This window comes from Spermophilus citellus, assembly GCF_964194105.1.
Source record: "Spermophilus citellus genome assembly, chromosome: 10".
NCBI lineage: Eukaryota > Metazoa > Chordata > Mammalia > Rodentia > Sciuridae > Spermophilus > Spermophilus citellus.
The window spans coordinates 120,751,262-120,767,445 of record NC_138197.1 but is presented as its reverse complement, the minus strand read 5'-3'; the positions used below and the strand labels follow the sequence as shown (position 1 = coordinate 120,767,445).

At 33.7% G+C, this 16,184-nt stretch overlaps 1 protein-coding gene across 2 annotated transcripts in view; it reads right to left on the bottom strand.

The window, feature by feature from the left end:
* Positions 1-16,184, bottom strand: part of WASHC4 (WASH complex subunit 4) — a 61,936-nt gene that overhangs the window by 26,862 nt on the left and 18,890 nt on the right. For both annotated transcript variants that reach the window (XM_081311400.1, XM_081311401.1), the window contains exons 14-20: positions 11,150-11,276; positions 6,356-6,481; positions 3,615-3,722; positions 2,916-3,062; positions 2,709-2,788; positions 1,472-1,577; positions 825-941 (exon numbers count right to left, since the gene is read on the bottom strand). In XM_081311400.1, the coding sequence (XP_081167526.1) occupies positions 825-941; positions 1,472-1,577; positions 2,709-2,788; positions 2,916-3,062; positions 3,615-3,722; positions 6,356-6,481; positions 11,150-11,276 (811 nt within the window). The remainder of the gene's footprint in view (positions 1-824; positions 942-1,471; positions 1,578-2,708; positions 2,789-2,915; positions 3,063-3,614; positions 3,723-6,355; positions 6,482-11,149; positions 11,277-16,184) is intronic.

Genomic DNA, 16,184 nt, shown 5'->3' with positions numbered 1-16,184 from the left:
TACAGAGTTCTAAATACTGGACATGTATTTCATTTTCTAAATAAAAATATTTATGGGTTGGGGATATAGATCAGTAGGAGACACCTGCCTGCCTAATATAATGCAAGGCCCTGGGTTTGAAGGAAGAAAAAAAGAAAGGAAAGTAGGAAAGGAGGGAGGGAGAAAAAGATGAGGAAGGAAGACATGGAGAGGAAGGAAGGAAAAAAGGGAGGGAGGGAAAAAGAAAGAATATTTTTAATTCAAAAAATTACATAAAATTTTCCTAATTTCATCAAACCCACATAGGTTTACACTGTAAAGTTGACTCATTTTTAGTTCTTCCCTCCAAATAAAACATCACTAGATGGAAATTTGATTTTAAAGGTATCAGTGTTTATTATAAACACTAAAACAGGAAACACTATATATTGCAGTCAAATTGTTATGCAAGTCGTTTAAATAATTCTCTCCTCTAAGATACTCTTCATATGAAATTCAATAAAATATTAATAGTAAAATTGCCTTAACTGTACTATCAGCAGCATTCAACATTCAAACACATTTTATGTATACATTCTTCTAATTAATACAAATTTAAATTCGAACACACTGTTTGCTAAATTAAAAATTTCCAAATTCCTAGTCAATTTCTAAAATGATTATGAATTACAGACTATTTAGCATAATAGTGATATTATAACTAAAATAGTTCCTTTGCTCTATACAATGATTTATAAAGAGTAATTTTTGACTCAATGGAAGTCTGTTTCAATTCAAAATTTTTTTTTCAAACACTGCATTCCAAAACATTATTTAATCCTTTTCAATCTCAAATATGGTCTTACCTCATTTAAAATTTCCATAATTTCCTTGTCATAGCAATCCAGGAGAATCTCATAGGACTCTAAATGCCTTGCATGCATCATAGCTGGCACACAGTCTCGTAAAGCACTGAACATGTACTAACGAAAACAAATTTTAAAGTATGAATTTAGAAAAAAAAAAACGAGCTATAAACAATATTACAAAGGTTATTTATCTGAATCAAGAAAGATAAAACCTTGATCTGAAGAAAATATGATTTTTCTACAACTATCTAACTTTCCTAAATAAAGTATGTAATTTAACTAAATACATAAAATTTTATATTGACATCCTTTCCTACCTTGTACACTGAAACTGCTTTATTTCCATAAACAAAAATGATGAATAACATGTGGTTTGCTGATGAGTAATGTCAGACTACTAATACCAATTAAAATCAAGTGAAATGAGAATGATCAGGAATAAGCAAGAAGTTAAATATATTAAAATTAACTTCATTCATATTAACATAAAATTAAACCACAGAAACATTTATTGGATATTCATAATATTGTTCAAAACAGTATTAGAGGTCAATTTTAAAATAGTTTATTAAATCAGATAAGCTATTTTAAAACTTAAAGTGAATAAAATATGATGAGTTAATTCTTTATTATTCTTTACTTACATGTAATCTAGCTGCATCAATGGCATTTTCATACACATCATCTAAATAAATTGGGAAGACTGCTCGATGCCAGTATAAAAAACAACAGTCACACTGTATTTGAACTCTACAATATAAGTATTATAGTAATTAGTGGTATCAAAACTAAAGTTTCCCAAAACAACATAAAAGAATGACTTTATATACTATTAGGGCAAGAGACCTGTCATTCATTTTACATTCCCTACATCACTTCACCTAACGTTAGTTCAGAAAAATCACAAAAAAATTATTTTTCAAATTGTGCTAAGATTTTAATAAAATTCTCCAATACCTGACACTGACAGAATTTTGCATATATGGAGAATTAGATTCTCAAAAAAATAGAAGAAAAAATTATCAAACTACAATGGGTGACTTTTAAAGAAGAGTTTAAAATAAATTTATTTTCAATATTATTTAATATGACTATTGCATAACATGTATCATTTTACCTGTTTCCAAGTTGGAAAGTAAAACTTAAAAAACTGTAATGCAAAAAAGTCCAGTCACACATAACCTATCCATAGTCTCTGTCACCAAATGACTATTTCACACCTTATAAAGTAACAAAATGATCATTAAATCTTATAATGAAGGTTTAATATTTCTTCCAAAGATGGAAAACTAAATGCAACTATAAATATATGTTCAGCTCAAAATTAAAAAAATATATATTATGAGCATTAAATATATTATTGTGCTGTAACATAATTCAGCTGGAAGTCAAAATTTGTAAGGCTCATTTTCCCTTCAGGAAGCTTACTGTTTACTCAACAAAAAGTAAACAATAAAGTCACAAGTAGCTGCAAAAATGTGACTGGCTACTGACATTGTAATTAAAATTTCTACCTCAAAATAAAATTATAGGACACTATGAGTCAAAGGATCTCTAAGTTTCTCACAAATTGATGAAGCCTTACAATAAAGCAGCAATTTTGAAAGCCCAGTAAGTGATAATCAGCATAATAATCACAACATGCACAAGAATCTGCCTAAGGCTCTGAGTGCACTGCTTTTCTAGAAGCCGCATGCTTCATGGAGAAGAAAAGCTAAATGAATATAATCCCTAGTCACAGTCTCACTTTGGTCATGCCAAAGAAATTAAAGAGGACTAATGCTCAATCTGAATTTTACTCCTCTTTATGCTAAAAAAGAAAACTAATGCTCCAAATAGCCCTATTTTTTGAGTATTATTATATTCACCAGTCCTGCTTACCGTTCTCTAAGTTCACTGATAAGATCCAGTTTTTTCATGACTACTTGAAGTGGAAAGAGTTCTTCATCTTTGAATGTTTTCTATCAGGAAGTAGGGAAAAGACAGAAGTTACAGTCAAAGTAAAGGCAGATTTCTTGGATCAATAACAAAGAAACTGTGAAATTTCAGACCTTATATTTATTCCATAAATAATAGCAATACATTTACCATTTGTGTGCCAACACTTAGTGCTAAAGAAACGATAAGTCGCCGTTGCTTTGTGCTTGGTCCATTTAGAGTATTTTCAGCCAAAACTAAAGCAGAGAGCACATCAAGACGCTGTTCGCTGTATTTTTTGTCAGAAATTACTCTTTTCTTTAAGACAAAACAGAAAACTATTAATTTTGCTCCTGGGATAATGACCAAAGCTACAGAAGAAAAACTTCTCTTTATCTCTTCCACAATTCAGTTTAAGAAAACATAAATAACACCTTTCCCCCTGAGCTTATCATAAAATGTTTTGTACTTTCCTTCTGTAACTTTGTCTTAGCACTGATGGGAATAGCAAATGTATTGGGCATACTTTAAATTTTCCATATAAATTTAACAAGAAATCACTTCTAAAAACCCTTGAATTTCCATACTAATAAGAAATCACTTCTTTAAAAAAATGATACATCAATTTCAAAAGTACATACAATATCAGTTTTAGTAGAAGTATATTACAGTAGTATAGTATTACATGCTGCAATTTCGGAGTAGATAACAATGATCCTAAATAAAAATCATAAAACACCATGGATATAAATGACCAAGATGTTATGTTCAAAGGAATGGAATAAATAGGCTAAGCTAGAAAACATATAAAACAGCAGGACAAAAAAAAAAAGTAACCCAATTATGCTGAATATATAATAATTTGCATACCTTGGCGACAGAAATAGAATTAAGAGCCTGGTGTTGAAGGTGCTGTGTTATATGTGCAACTGAATCAGCCACAACCATGCTTCTTCTGTAGAACATATGCTCTATTGCCTTAAAAATCAAAAGTAATTTTGTTAAGATCAACTTAAAACTTTCAAGCAAAATTAAAGAATATCTTTATGACCTCAGGCAAGAGAAGGAATTTGTAAATGAGATACAAAAATAACACTATGAAAGACTGGAAAATTCTGCTGTATTAAAATTAAGAACTCTCTTTGTCAAAAGCCATCATTACCAAGCAGCTTGGGAGATTAAGGCAGGATGATCACAGTTCAAAACCAGCAACAGCAAAATGCTAAGCAACTTGGTGAGTCCCTGTCTCTAAATAAAATACAAAATAGGGCTGGGGAAGTGGCTCAGTGGTTGAGTGCCCCTTAGTTCAATCTCGGAACTCCCCATCACAAAAAAAAAAAAAAAAAAAAAAAAGCTATTTTTAAAGAAATAAAAAAAATAAGCCAAAGTATGAAAAGAGAATCTGCCAAGTACAAGAAATTAGTATTCAGTATATGTACAGACTCCAAAAGAATTATTTTTTTTTAAGGCATACAATCCAATTGAAAACTGAACAAAAACAAGAACACATCTTTCTCAAAAGAAACACAGTTAATAAATCATTGAATAAATATTCAGCATCACTAACAAATAGGGGTTGAACATAAAAAGTCATGACCAAACCCAATTTATAAAAGAAAAAAAAAAACCCAAACCCACTAATTTATAAAAGAAACAAAAATACCTGAAGCCTGATAATATAGGTTAAGTATCCCTAAATTAAAAATCAGAAATTTGAAATGATCCAATATCAAAACTTTTTGGGCACTAGTATAACACGGCAAATGGAAAATTCCACACCTGATCTCATGTGCAAGAGTCATGGTCAAAGCATGGGCATGCAAAAAAAAAAAAAACATCGTATGAAGTTATATCCTGGATATTTGTATGAGGTATATATGAAACTCTTAGTGAATTTTATGTTTAGATTTGGATCTCATTCCTAAGATAGCTCACTGCACATATGCAAATATTCTAAAAACAAAACCAAAAACAAAAAAATTGAGATCCTAAATATGTCTGGTCCCAAACATTTCAGATGCTATTCAACCTACACAAGGGCTGGCCAGCTAGAGAATAAGAGGAAGTCTAATATATATGGGAGGTATATAAAATGACATAATTATTTGGGAAAACAATTTGTCTTCATCCTAAAACTTGAATACACACATAGCTTACAACCCAGCAACGCACCCATAGGTATATATTACATTAGAAAAACTCTTCCACGGATACACCAAGAAACACAAGAATGGCAGCACTGTTTATAATAGCAATAACTGGAAACCACTCTCAATTCCATCTTCAACAAGCCACCAGCAATGGAAAGCAACATAATACAGCTACTAATCCCAACATATTCCAATACAAAATGATGAGTAAAAAAGACAAAAGGAATATATATAAAGTATTACTCCATCAACATAAACTCTACAGCCAAATGTAACTATGAGTGGTTCATGGATTCAGCTAAAAAGATAAACAAGGAAATAAGCGTAAAATTTCAGAACACTGATTTCCTCTGAGGGGCCTGGTTGAGATCCAATCCAGAAGGACACACAGGAGGCTTTGAAATCACTAGTAACACTCTATTTCTTCAGTGGGATACTATTTGTTCTTTAAAACTATACTGAAATATTATATATACTCACGTCCATATTTATATTTCATTTAAAAAAAAAAACAATATTTCTTAAAAAAAAAAAACCTGAAAATCCAAAGGCACAATATCAAAAAAAAGAAAATATTTCCTAAACAAATCTAATGTCCATTGTTAGCAGATATTTACCAGTAAATCTTAATTTAAATTTTTATATAAGATAAATTGGGCTCTCCTGCTTGAAAGTTTTATTTTTTATTTACACTATATGCTAAGAAACATTTTATATTTCCACAAGTACTATAATTTTGAATTCATATGACCACCTCTGTAAGTAGCCTACTGTTCAAATCACAAGATTATAAGCACTTTTTCTAAATATCAAAAAATCTTCCTATTAACTAATCTCATATGCATGTGAGCATTATAAAATAATGGATATAAAAATTAAAAAATAACATAATGGATGTTGTGTTTTTTTAACCTCATTTAACATGCTTTTAAATTTTTAAAAATCACTTTTAAAATTTCCATAAATAAAACTGAACTAATAATACTAAAACCTTACTATTTCCTTTCTCACTACCTTAACCTTCAATAAAGTTTAACTATATAAGCAGTCTTCAACCTTCAATTTTTCTACTTTATAATGGTATAAAAGCCTATGTTCTGTTTTTCCCTTTCAGTATACTATTCAATAAATCACATGAGATGAATTCAGCACTTTATTATAAAATAGGCTTTGAATTAGATGATTTTGCCCATCTGCAGGCTAATGTAAGCATCCTGGGTATATTAAGGCGGACTACACTAAGTTATGAGGTTAACAGTACATAACTCCATCATAAGTCAAGAAGCATCTGTAATGAACATTCGAAATATTTAGAAATTTCGTTGGAGAGGCAAGTATACTTTTTCACAAGTTTTTGTTCTCATGAAAACAAAAAGTCAAATGTTACAAACAAGATCATTCTAATTTAAGACTGGATCATTTGAGAAACATGATGGCAAGGTAACATAACCCAAGACCTACCTTCAGAAGTTCAACAAGCCTGCATAATGCCTTAACTGAGGTTTTGGTCATTGGCTTTTGCATGGACATGTAGAGATTCATCGTGGTTTTAATAATAGTACTAATACTATATGCATATAAGAAGCCCTGTAAAAGAAAATAAAACACTGAGTATAATCATAAGAAAAGATTTCCTTTCTTCAAGACTTAATTCTCTATGTTAATAGTAGTTAGTCCCCAACTTGCCAATAATTAGTGTTTTCAAGTTCCTTTTAAAGCCAGTCTTAAAATTTTGAAATAATCTTGCTTTCAGGGACAATTTAAGCTTAAAGCAGCCCTTAAAGTTTAAACTACCACAAAAACCAGAAGATTAGTACCACTGAAATTATAGTGTATAATCAGTTTTTAAATATTTCCATTTAAAAAAAAAAAAAAACTTCAGAGAAATGGTTTGGATGTCAGGGAGGTTTCTACTTTTCCTCATCTTACCTGCCAGGGAAGAGAACAGACTCCTATCTGTTGCCACGTAGGGCAAGAACTGAGGACTCTAAAGAGCTAGGAATTAAAAAAGAAGAGAGCTGCTTTCTTACCAAAGCAGACACACAAGGAAATCTGAGTTCCAAGCCACTTCCACCTTTCCTCTTTTCCTAGACCAGTCCACACAGTCCATCTGCTATCCTGTCTCTGCTAATCAGGCCTTTTCTCCTTTTAGCTCACTGAGAACAGATTGCCTCCTCCCCTTCAATCCATGAAGGAAGCACAGGTTTAAAAACATTTTTGACACTATTAAATTCAGGGAAAAAATAAATAAAAAAACAGGAAAAAGGGACGTTAACTCTCAATTTTTTTTTTCTTTGTACCAGAGATTGAGCCCAGGGCACTTAGTCTATAAGCCACATCCCCATCCCTTTTTATTTTTTAGTTTGAGACAGGGTCTCACTAAATTGCTGAGGCTGACCTTGAACTTGCAATCCTCCTGCCTCAGCCTCCCAAGTAGCTGGGATTATAGTATGCGCTTCCACACCCAGCTCAAATATATTTTCCTTTAAACCCAAAAGAGACACACAGAAATGCAAAGATAATGATAGCAATTCTCTGGGCTTCTACAGGTCCCCAAAATATACATTTATATTTCAAAGATGAACCAACTATGTAATTGTGGATACAGGCAAGAAGGTGAGACAAGATCTACACCAGTGTTTGTCAACCTTTTTCTCCTGCCCCACCACACATGAGAAAGTTCTCTCACAGAAGTAACCATGGCTCTGCTAAAGGAATGATACTCAACACAGAGTAGAAGTGGGAGTTTCTCTGAACCACTACTCACCTGTGGTGAAGAAACATGCTTAAGTATGAGAATGAGGAAATGAAAGAGAAAGAAAAGTAGCAGTAAGACCAAAGCATGGGATATACTTCAAGAAGGAGCTGCAAGTCTTACCTTGTCATCTACAGACCATCACATCAACCCTGCCCTAGTGCCATGCCGGAAAAAGTTACAAAGCAGAAACAGAAGCAGGGAAGTAGGTATCTACTCATCATTATCCTACCTGCCAGAGAAGAGACAGACTCCACTCTGCTGCCACACTACGGCAGGCAGAAAAAAGGATTCCTTCCCCCCACCCCCCAATTGGGGGCTTGAAGTACAGAACACCTGGGCCCATTCCACCGGCTTCATCACTAATCTGTGAACTGTCTACACATGAAGGATGTACTTTAAAATCTAAATGGGGTCAGGGGAGTCTGGGACCTCACTGTTAATGACAGAATGAATAATATGAACCACCTTTCCCATTGAGAACTAGAAAAGGTGAGCAAAACAGTTCTGAAATCTCTCGGAAGGCAGGAAAGAGCTAGAAAAAAAGTAAGAAAACAGGAGGCCAAGATCTAAGAGAAGACAGAAACCCAGAGAAGGGAGCCAGTATTTGGGGTTGCCTTCTCTTAGAATATCTACCTTAGAGGATTCTGTTAAAGACAAAAGCCAAGTACATCTTTCAACAATGTCTCCAGGGAAGAGGATAAAAAACAGGAGTTCACAGCCCATCAAGGAGGGGAGAAAGTTCTGAGAAACCATGCAGGCTCTGTTTGGGGACCCTGAAAAGATGGATTACCTGCCCCCTCCCCCAATTAAGGGTGAACTGGAACAAAACTAGCCATCAGAAGTTTAAGTCCTTCAAATCATCTCAATCCATGACTGGACTGATGTAATCCAGGCTGCCAACTGTCCTGGACTGATTGTGGTAGACTGGGTTCCCAATCTATCCTAAACAGCAGATTAGATATAGAGAATAAGAATAGAAAAAGAAAAGAACAGAAACAGTACTGAGGCATGACTGAGAATTTCCCACAAATTCAAGAAACTACAAATTCCAAACAGCACGTACACAAACACTTAGGAGCATCACAGTAATACTGCCAAAATCCAAAACCCAATCTTATAGGTAATTAAACAAAGATGTCTTAAAAAAAAAAAAAGATTTAAAATCAGCAGCTAACTTTAACAAAAACAAAGCAAGCCAGAAAACAATGACATCTTTAAACCTAGATGAAAAAAACCCAGCCAACCCAGAATTCTAACACAGCAAAACTACTGAAACGAAGACATACGCAGAACCAAAACTATGCCAATTCATCAAAAAAAAAAAAATGCATATTAAATGAATTACTAGCAGGTATTCCACACAAGGATGAAAAGAAATAGAAAGTATAGGGCAGTGTGAATCCAGATGAACACTGACTATAAAATAACAAAATATAAGCAAAAATAATGCTTATATTTAAAATATACAAAGTCTTCTTTGATATAAGGAGAGTAAGAACAGAGTAGGGACGAAGAGCATGAGAAGAAGATTAACATTAAACAGGGATGAGAGATGGGAGGGAAAAGGAGAGAGAAGGGAAATTGCATGGAAATGGAAGGAGACCCTCAGGGTTATACAAAATTACATACAAGAGGAAGTGAGGGGAAAGGGAAAAATAATACAAGGGGGAGAAATGAATTACAGTAGAGGGGGTAGAGAGAGGAGAGAAGAGGGGAGGGGAGGGGAGGGGAGGGGGGATAGTAGAGGATAGGAAAGGCAACAGAATACAACAGACACGAGTATGGTAATATGTAAATCAATGGAAGTGTAACTGATGTGATTCTGCAATCTGTATACGGGGTAAAAATGGGAGTTCATAACCCACTTGAATCAAAGTGTGAAATATGATATATCAAGAACTATGTAATGTTTTGAACAACCAGCAATAAAAAAAATTCAATAAAATTCAAAGAAAAAAAGAAAAAGAATGAAAACCAAAAAAATAAATAAATAAATAAAATATACAAAGAATCAAAGTTACCAATAGCAACACAAAAGGTGAGAGGGAAATTAACAGAATTAAAGTGGTTTAAAACCATTACATTATCTGGAAAGTGGTAAAACTACTAAGTTATATGAGAGCTCAGTGAGAAAACAATACATCTTTAAATCTCCAAAGTAATCTCAAAAAGAACAGTAAAATACAGAATAACAAGCTATTAGAGAAATGAGAAATAAAATGATAAAAATAATCCACAAGGAAGGAAAAGGGATATAGAACAAAAGTAGACAAATAGAAAGCAACTAGTTAAGTGATAGTTTTAAAAAAATATACATCAAGGGCTGGGGCTGTAGCTCAGTGGTAGAGCACTTGCATGGCACGTGTAAAGCACTGGATTCAATCCTCAGCACCACATAAAAATAAATAAATAAAAATAAAGGTATTCTCTTCCATCTACAACTAAAAAATATTTTTAAAAAATGTATATACATCAATAGTTACATACATTTAAAAAAAAAGTTCAATGAAAAACAAAGATTATCAGATTGGGGAAAAAATGTTACTTACAGGAGACACACATAGGGAGCCAAAAGGCTCTAAGTATAAATATCAAGAAAGATATACCATGCAGATATTAACTAACAGAAAACTGGTACAGCTATGTTAATATCACACAAAAGAGACCTAAGACAAAAAGCATTACTAAAGATAAACAAGTATTTTTTTCAAGGGGCAGGGGTGATAGGGATCTAACCCAGAGCCTCACACATGCTAAGCACATGCCCTACCACTGAGCTACATCCCCAGCCCACAAACACACATTTCGTAATGATAAAAAGTCCAGTTCTACAAGATATAACAATTCTAAACTTAATACATAATCTACATAATCTCAAATCATATGAAACAAAAATTGACAGAACTACAAAACTAAATAGACAAATGCACAATAGTAGGAGATTCTGACCCAGCTCTCTCAATAACAAATAGAATACACAGAAAAAATCATTTATAAAAGCAAGCCTCTTGTCATATACACAACACTGCAACTGACAAATGTAAATTTTACATTCTTTCCAAGTACACATAAAATGTTTACGAATGCTGAGCCAAGGCTAGGACTTTATAAATTTCAAAACAAATAATTTGAATATTGCTTCAAATCAGTAATAAAAAGATAACTAAGAAATTAACTTGTAAATTAAGAAACATCATTTAAAAACCCACAGATTTAAGTCACAATTAAAATTTTAAAATATTTTAAACTGATAATGAAAATACAACATTAAAATTTATGAGATGCAGTTAAAAAAAGTCATGCTTTAAAGGGAATGCAGAGCTTTGGGTTAGGAAATCCAAATTAATAAGGCACATTTATCCAAAAATAACCAAAAGAATTTTTAACACAAAAACATACCCTTATCCTTTCCCAGTATTTTCTAATTGTAACTCCTATAAATTAAATTAACAAAGAAATTACCCAAAAAAATATTCCAAAAAAGAAGACGTAACTACCTGTATAAAAATATTACATCTATTGGTGAGGTCTTCGGCAAATTTATCCATTCTCTGCTCTTTAGATAAAATAGATTCCATTTTCATCATCCATGAGCTCACAAAGACGTAGTAAGACTGTACATCTCTAACAAAGGAAAATATTGGGGTTACTAAGCACAGGAAAGAAATTGAGTTTGATTTTTATCATGTTGGTCAGAATAAAATTTTTCCTTACAGCAGCCATTCAAAAGATAGATATCATAGATATAATTTACTTACTCAACAAATATTTCCTGAGTGCCTATACAGGTGAGGCATTCTATATAGTACTGAGAACAAAACAGATGCAAATCCCTTCCTCTGTGAAGCTTATATTCTAGAGTTACATAATCAAGAAATCAATTATTAAAATCTTAAAATAACTCAAAGATGTTAGAGAATACATCCTGTGAGAAAAAAATAAAGCAGAGAAAGGGGCAGGGCCTGGATCAGGGGTACAATTTTAAATAGAGTGATCAAAGTAGGCTAATTAAGTAGGTGACTTCATGCCAAGATTGAAAAAAATGAATGAGTAATCAAGGCAAAATATATAAGAACAGAATTTAAGGAAAGTAAGTAATAAGCGTAAATGTCCTAAGATATTTGGATATGTGTCTGGCATGTTTAGTTAATAACAAAAATTTAGTCAGTATGACTAGAGCAGACTAAGCAGGAATGAGAGTAGAAAAGGAAAACAGAGAAGTACAGGGGTGGGGCTCAAGATGTGGGGAAGAGACTGGAAGTCCTTATGGAAAGAACGGACTTCAACTGAGTGACATGGGAAGCCATTAGAAGATCTGATCAGAGTGACTTGATCTAACTTTATGATGATCAGTATCACTTTTCTGACAAACTATAGAGGGGACAATGGTTTTCTTAGGAAAAGCACCAAGCAAGCTACTGTATTAATGCAAGATAAAGAGAATGACAGCTTGAACCAGAAAGAACAATGGAAGTTGCCAGAATCTCGATTGAAAAGATCACAGTTATTGAATTTGCTCATTCAGTCTTCACATTGGCCTTATGAGGTAGATGCTAGATTTCCACCTTACAGAAGAGGAAACTATCACACAGAAGTAATGTGCCAATATCATACAACTAGTAAGCTTCCACACTAATATTCAAGCCCAAATCCAGGAAGCTGTCCCATCCTGAAAACAAACAATAAGGGTAATTCTACTATTCAGAATGATTACAAACAAATCACTCTGCCAATATGTCTAAGACAATCTCATTCAGATGGGAAATTTTAACTCCTACAAGTTATTTATATTTTCCTCTCTAAAAAAAATATGTGCAAAAAATGAATAATTCCTTTTTATGTGATCCAACAATACTAATTCTTTTTCTAAACCCTTCTTCAGATAGCATAAAGAAATATCTGACTATTGCCAGTCAGAATCACTAACGGAGAGCTCTTTGGGGCAGGAGACTAAAGATACTCACTTGACTAAGGGTAGAATCCCACAGTGAGGTTGGTGGGTAGCCACATTGCCAGGCAAACTGTCAATCTCAAAAACTAAGTCTGAAAAGGGATTACATCAAAATCTGTAATGTGTTTAGGGGTATAAAGCAACCCCTAGCATAAAACTCTGAGAAAAACAATTTCTGCGGAGCCATGATTCCATTAAACAAAAGATATCAATAGTTACAGTTTTGGCTTTGCTTCTAAAGGTGCTGAAATATATTATTAAACATCTACTTAAAAGGATGGAACAGTGAAAAAACAAGGTCTTAGAGCAGCACTTTCAGTTTTCAGGAGGCACCTAGATGGGTCATGAGCAACAACTCAGGAAGATCTTGAAGGAAGTGATGAAAGAACTCCCAGTGGGAAAAGCTATGGGGATGATGCATTTGATGGTCCAGGGAGTGTAATAAATGAAGTGTCCCAGGTGAGAATAAATGTGGACTTGTAGGCTGGGTAAATGCTTTGTCTGGTAGTGCAAGGATCGGAAGGAAATGCATTGGAATACTATGAACAGGAGTTCTAGAAAAGAGTCATGTTTAGAAAAGACAAATGTTTAGGGTGAATATAAAGTGTAAGATAATTCCAGTGAAATTCATAAGAGCTGTGCGTTGAAAGTGAGTGAGGAATATAAGGAGTTTCATTACATTATGTTGAGTATGTGAAAAACTACTAATTTTGCTGGTCAAAAATGGCAGGATATTGGCAATTTCATATGGAAAAAAAAAGTCATAAGCAAGGATCAGAAAAAGAGACTAGACTATGTAGCATTCCCTGATAGCAAGTAGATCAATTATGCATAAGGCATTACAAAAGCAAAAAGCATTCTCAGCCTCAGATCAGACTGTCAACAAAGTAGAGGTTTACATCAGTTTTGCCCATCACTCTCACATTCAGAGCCAGATCTTGAAACTGCTTCAAGTTAACAAAAAGTATAAAAATGCCCCAGAGTCTCATCAGATTATCAGCTTCCTTTCAAAGTACAAACAGGAAAAACACTAACAACAACAACAACAAAAAAATTTCCTGTCCCAATAAAAAGCACTAAGCAATGTGAACAACAGTACGTCAACCTGAGAGTGACACAAGGGTTTAGACCTCTATCCCCTAAAGGCAGTTATTTTTGAGGGTCAAAATGGTTGTGAATGAAAAGCAAAATGTAGCAACCACAGACTTTGAATCCCAGTGAAGGCAGTGGCTGGGACACTGATGACTTCAAATCTAACATTTAGTGTAGGGGCAGGGAAACTCCTGCAGTCCTCCCTCTTCACTTACATAAACACTGCAGCCCACCCTTCAGACAGCTCTATCACCCCCCAACTTGCTTTAAAATGTCAGGACAAAGCTCACACTGACTGCATTTCCCTTCTCCAGAGTTTCACTTTAGCGAGGTGAATTTTAGGTTTCTGGCATAACTGCAAAAAGAATGAAAAACATAACCACCACCTTCAGCTCTCTGAAACTCCAAAATTTTATTTATACACACACACACACACACACACACACAAACATACATACACACACATATATGCACACACACACACACATATATATATCATGAACACTGTCTCATGTAAACTCTGTAATAATCTTAGGTGAGAAATAATAAAGATATCTCTATATATATATAGAGAGAGAGAGATCGATTCAAATGAAATAATAAAGATCTCTCTCTCTCTCTCTCTCTCTATATATATATATATATAGAGAGAGAGAGAGAGATCGATTCAAATGAATTTAGAAACAAAATTTGTATGTGAACTTCTATCTCTACCTACTAAGACTCACTTCCTACTGTCTGGTGGGCTGATGTTCATCTATACTGCACACAGCTCCAGTGAAGCACAGTATATTATCTCAGAGCAACCTGCACAACTCTACCCACTGGAGATGCCCTACAACAGGACTGATACCAGTTTGAATTCCTTTTCTAATGTGTACTGAAGTGTGTGGCCTGGCAAACTTAATTTCTCTAAACCGAATTTTCCTCCTAAAAATAGGATTAAAATAGGATTAAAAAGTTTAGAGTAGCAGTTAATAGTTTGGGTTCCAACAGCTGAACTTCCTGGTTCTGCCACCTAATAGTTATTTAAACTTGGGAAAATTTAATCTCTCTCTACTTAACTTTTCTAATCTATATAATGGCAATAACATAAGTTATCTATTTACTTCATGGGCTTTTCTGGTAAATAGAGGAAATAATACGTGAGAAGTTCCTGAAATTTTATACATATATACACACACATATACATACATACATACACACTCCATACAGTGAGCACTCCGTCGTCTCCAGATGTTACTTTTATTATTTCTCACCTAAGATTATTACAGAATTTACCTGAGACAATGTGCATAACCCTTCAGCACAATGTCTGCTACATAGTGAATTGCTCTAAAATGTTATCATTACTATCTGTTATCTCCACCTTCCATTTTCAATTTAACCTTCTGGAGCCACAGAGATCAAATCTGCTCTCTCTTCACTCTGAATGACCCTCAGAAAGAAACTCAACACATCATTCTTCAGATTTCTCTTTTAAAGGACAAACTACAGAAAGACTCTCCATGACCTTTAAAAAGAGAAGGCATGGTTCCCAGATCCTCTGCCATCCTGATCAGCTTTACTTAGCTGGGGTTCTGGCCCTTGTAAAAAGCAGTACTTCCAAACACTAACTATGATCTAACCAATAAGAATTTAATGAAATTAACAATTCCCTTGGCCCAGATAAGTCCATGACCTGGGCACTATGTTTATTCATGCAATCCGAGGATACGCTGGCATTTTTAACAACTGCATCTCACCACAAAAGAATTCTGAGCTTCTAAGAACTTAATTACCCACACATTTTTTTTTAACTTACTGATAACACAACTATTTTTAACCTAATTCCTGTTAACCTAACTCTCCACCTGATATTAAATTCACCTCTTTATACCCAAACCTTTGTCCCTCTTCCACTGTTTTAGGATGTACAATAGAGCTCTGGTATCTCTGCTGTGAGCAGACCTACCTGAAGTGTTATCATTTTCCACTGACTAATCACAATATATGCGGCTCCTAAAAGATACTTTAATGATTTCCTGTATTTCAGTAATGTTTCTTCTTCCCTCGTTGTAAAGCAGAGACCCAATTTCACCTTGATCATCAGGATCAACAGAAAGTAGTTAAGAATTCCTGTTATATTTTTCATCATAACACAGACAATATATGTATACAGAACGAAGTCAATGGTATAGTCTCATGCCATTTCACTTAAAATCTTCATCCAATTTAACAAGTGTTAGCAGTATACTCATGTAACAATGTGCTATACATTGATTTCTGAAGCTGGGTGATGAAAACATGTTTCTTTATATTATTTTTATTATATGCATGTTTGAAAATTAACCCAATAAGAGATAAATACAACATAAAGATATAAATGTCTGAAGGAACAAAGAGTTAAGTGTTCTTTTAGGAAGTAGGACTGAGGTACAGGGAAGAATAGGACAATTGGGCTCAGGACAATTCTTTTTCTCTTTAAGCTTTATCACTTTTTGACTTTT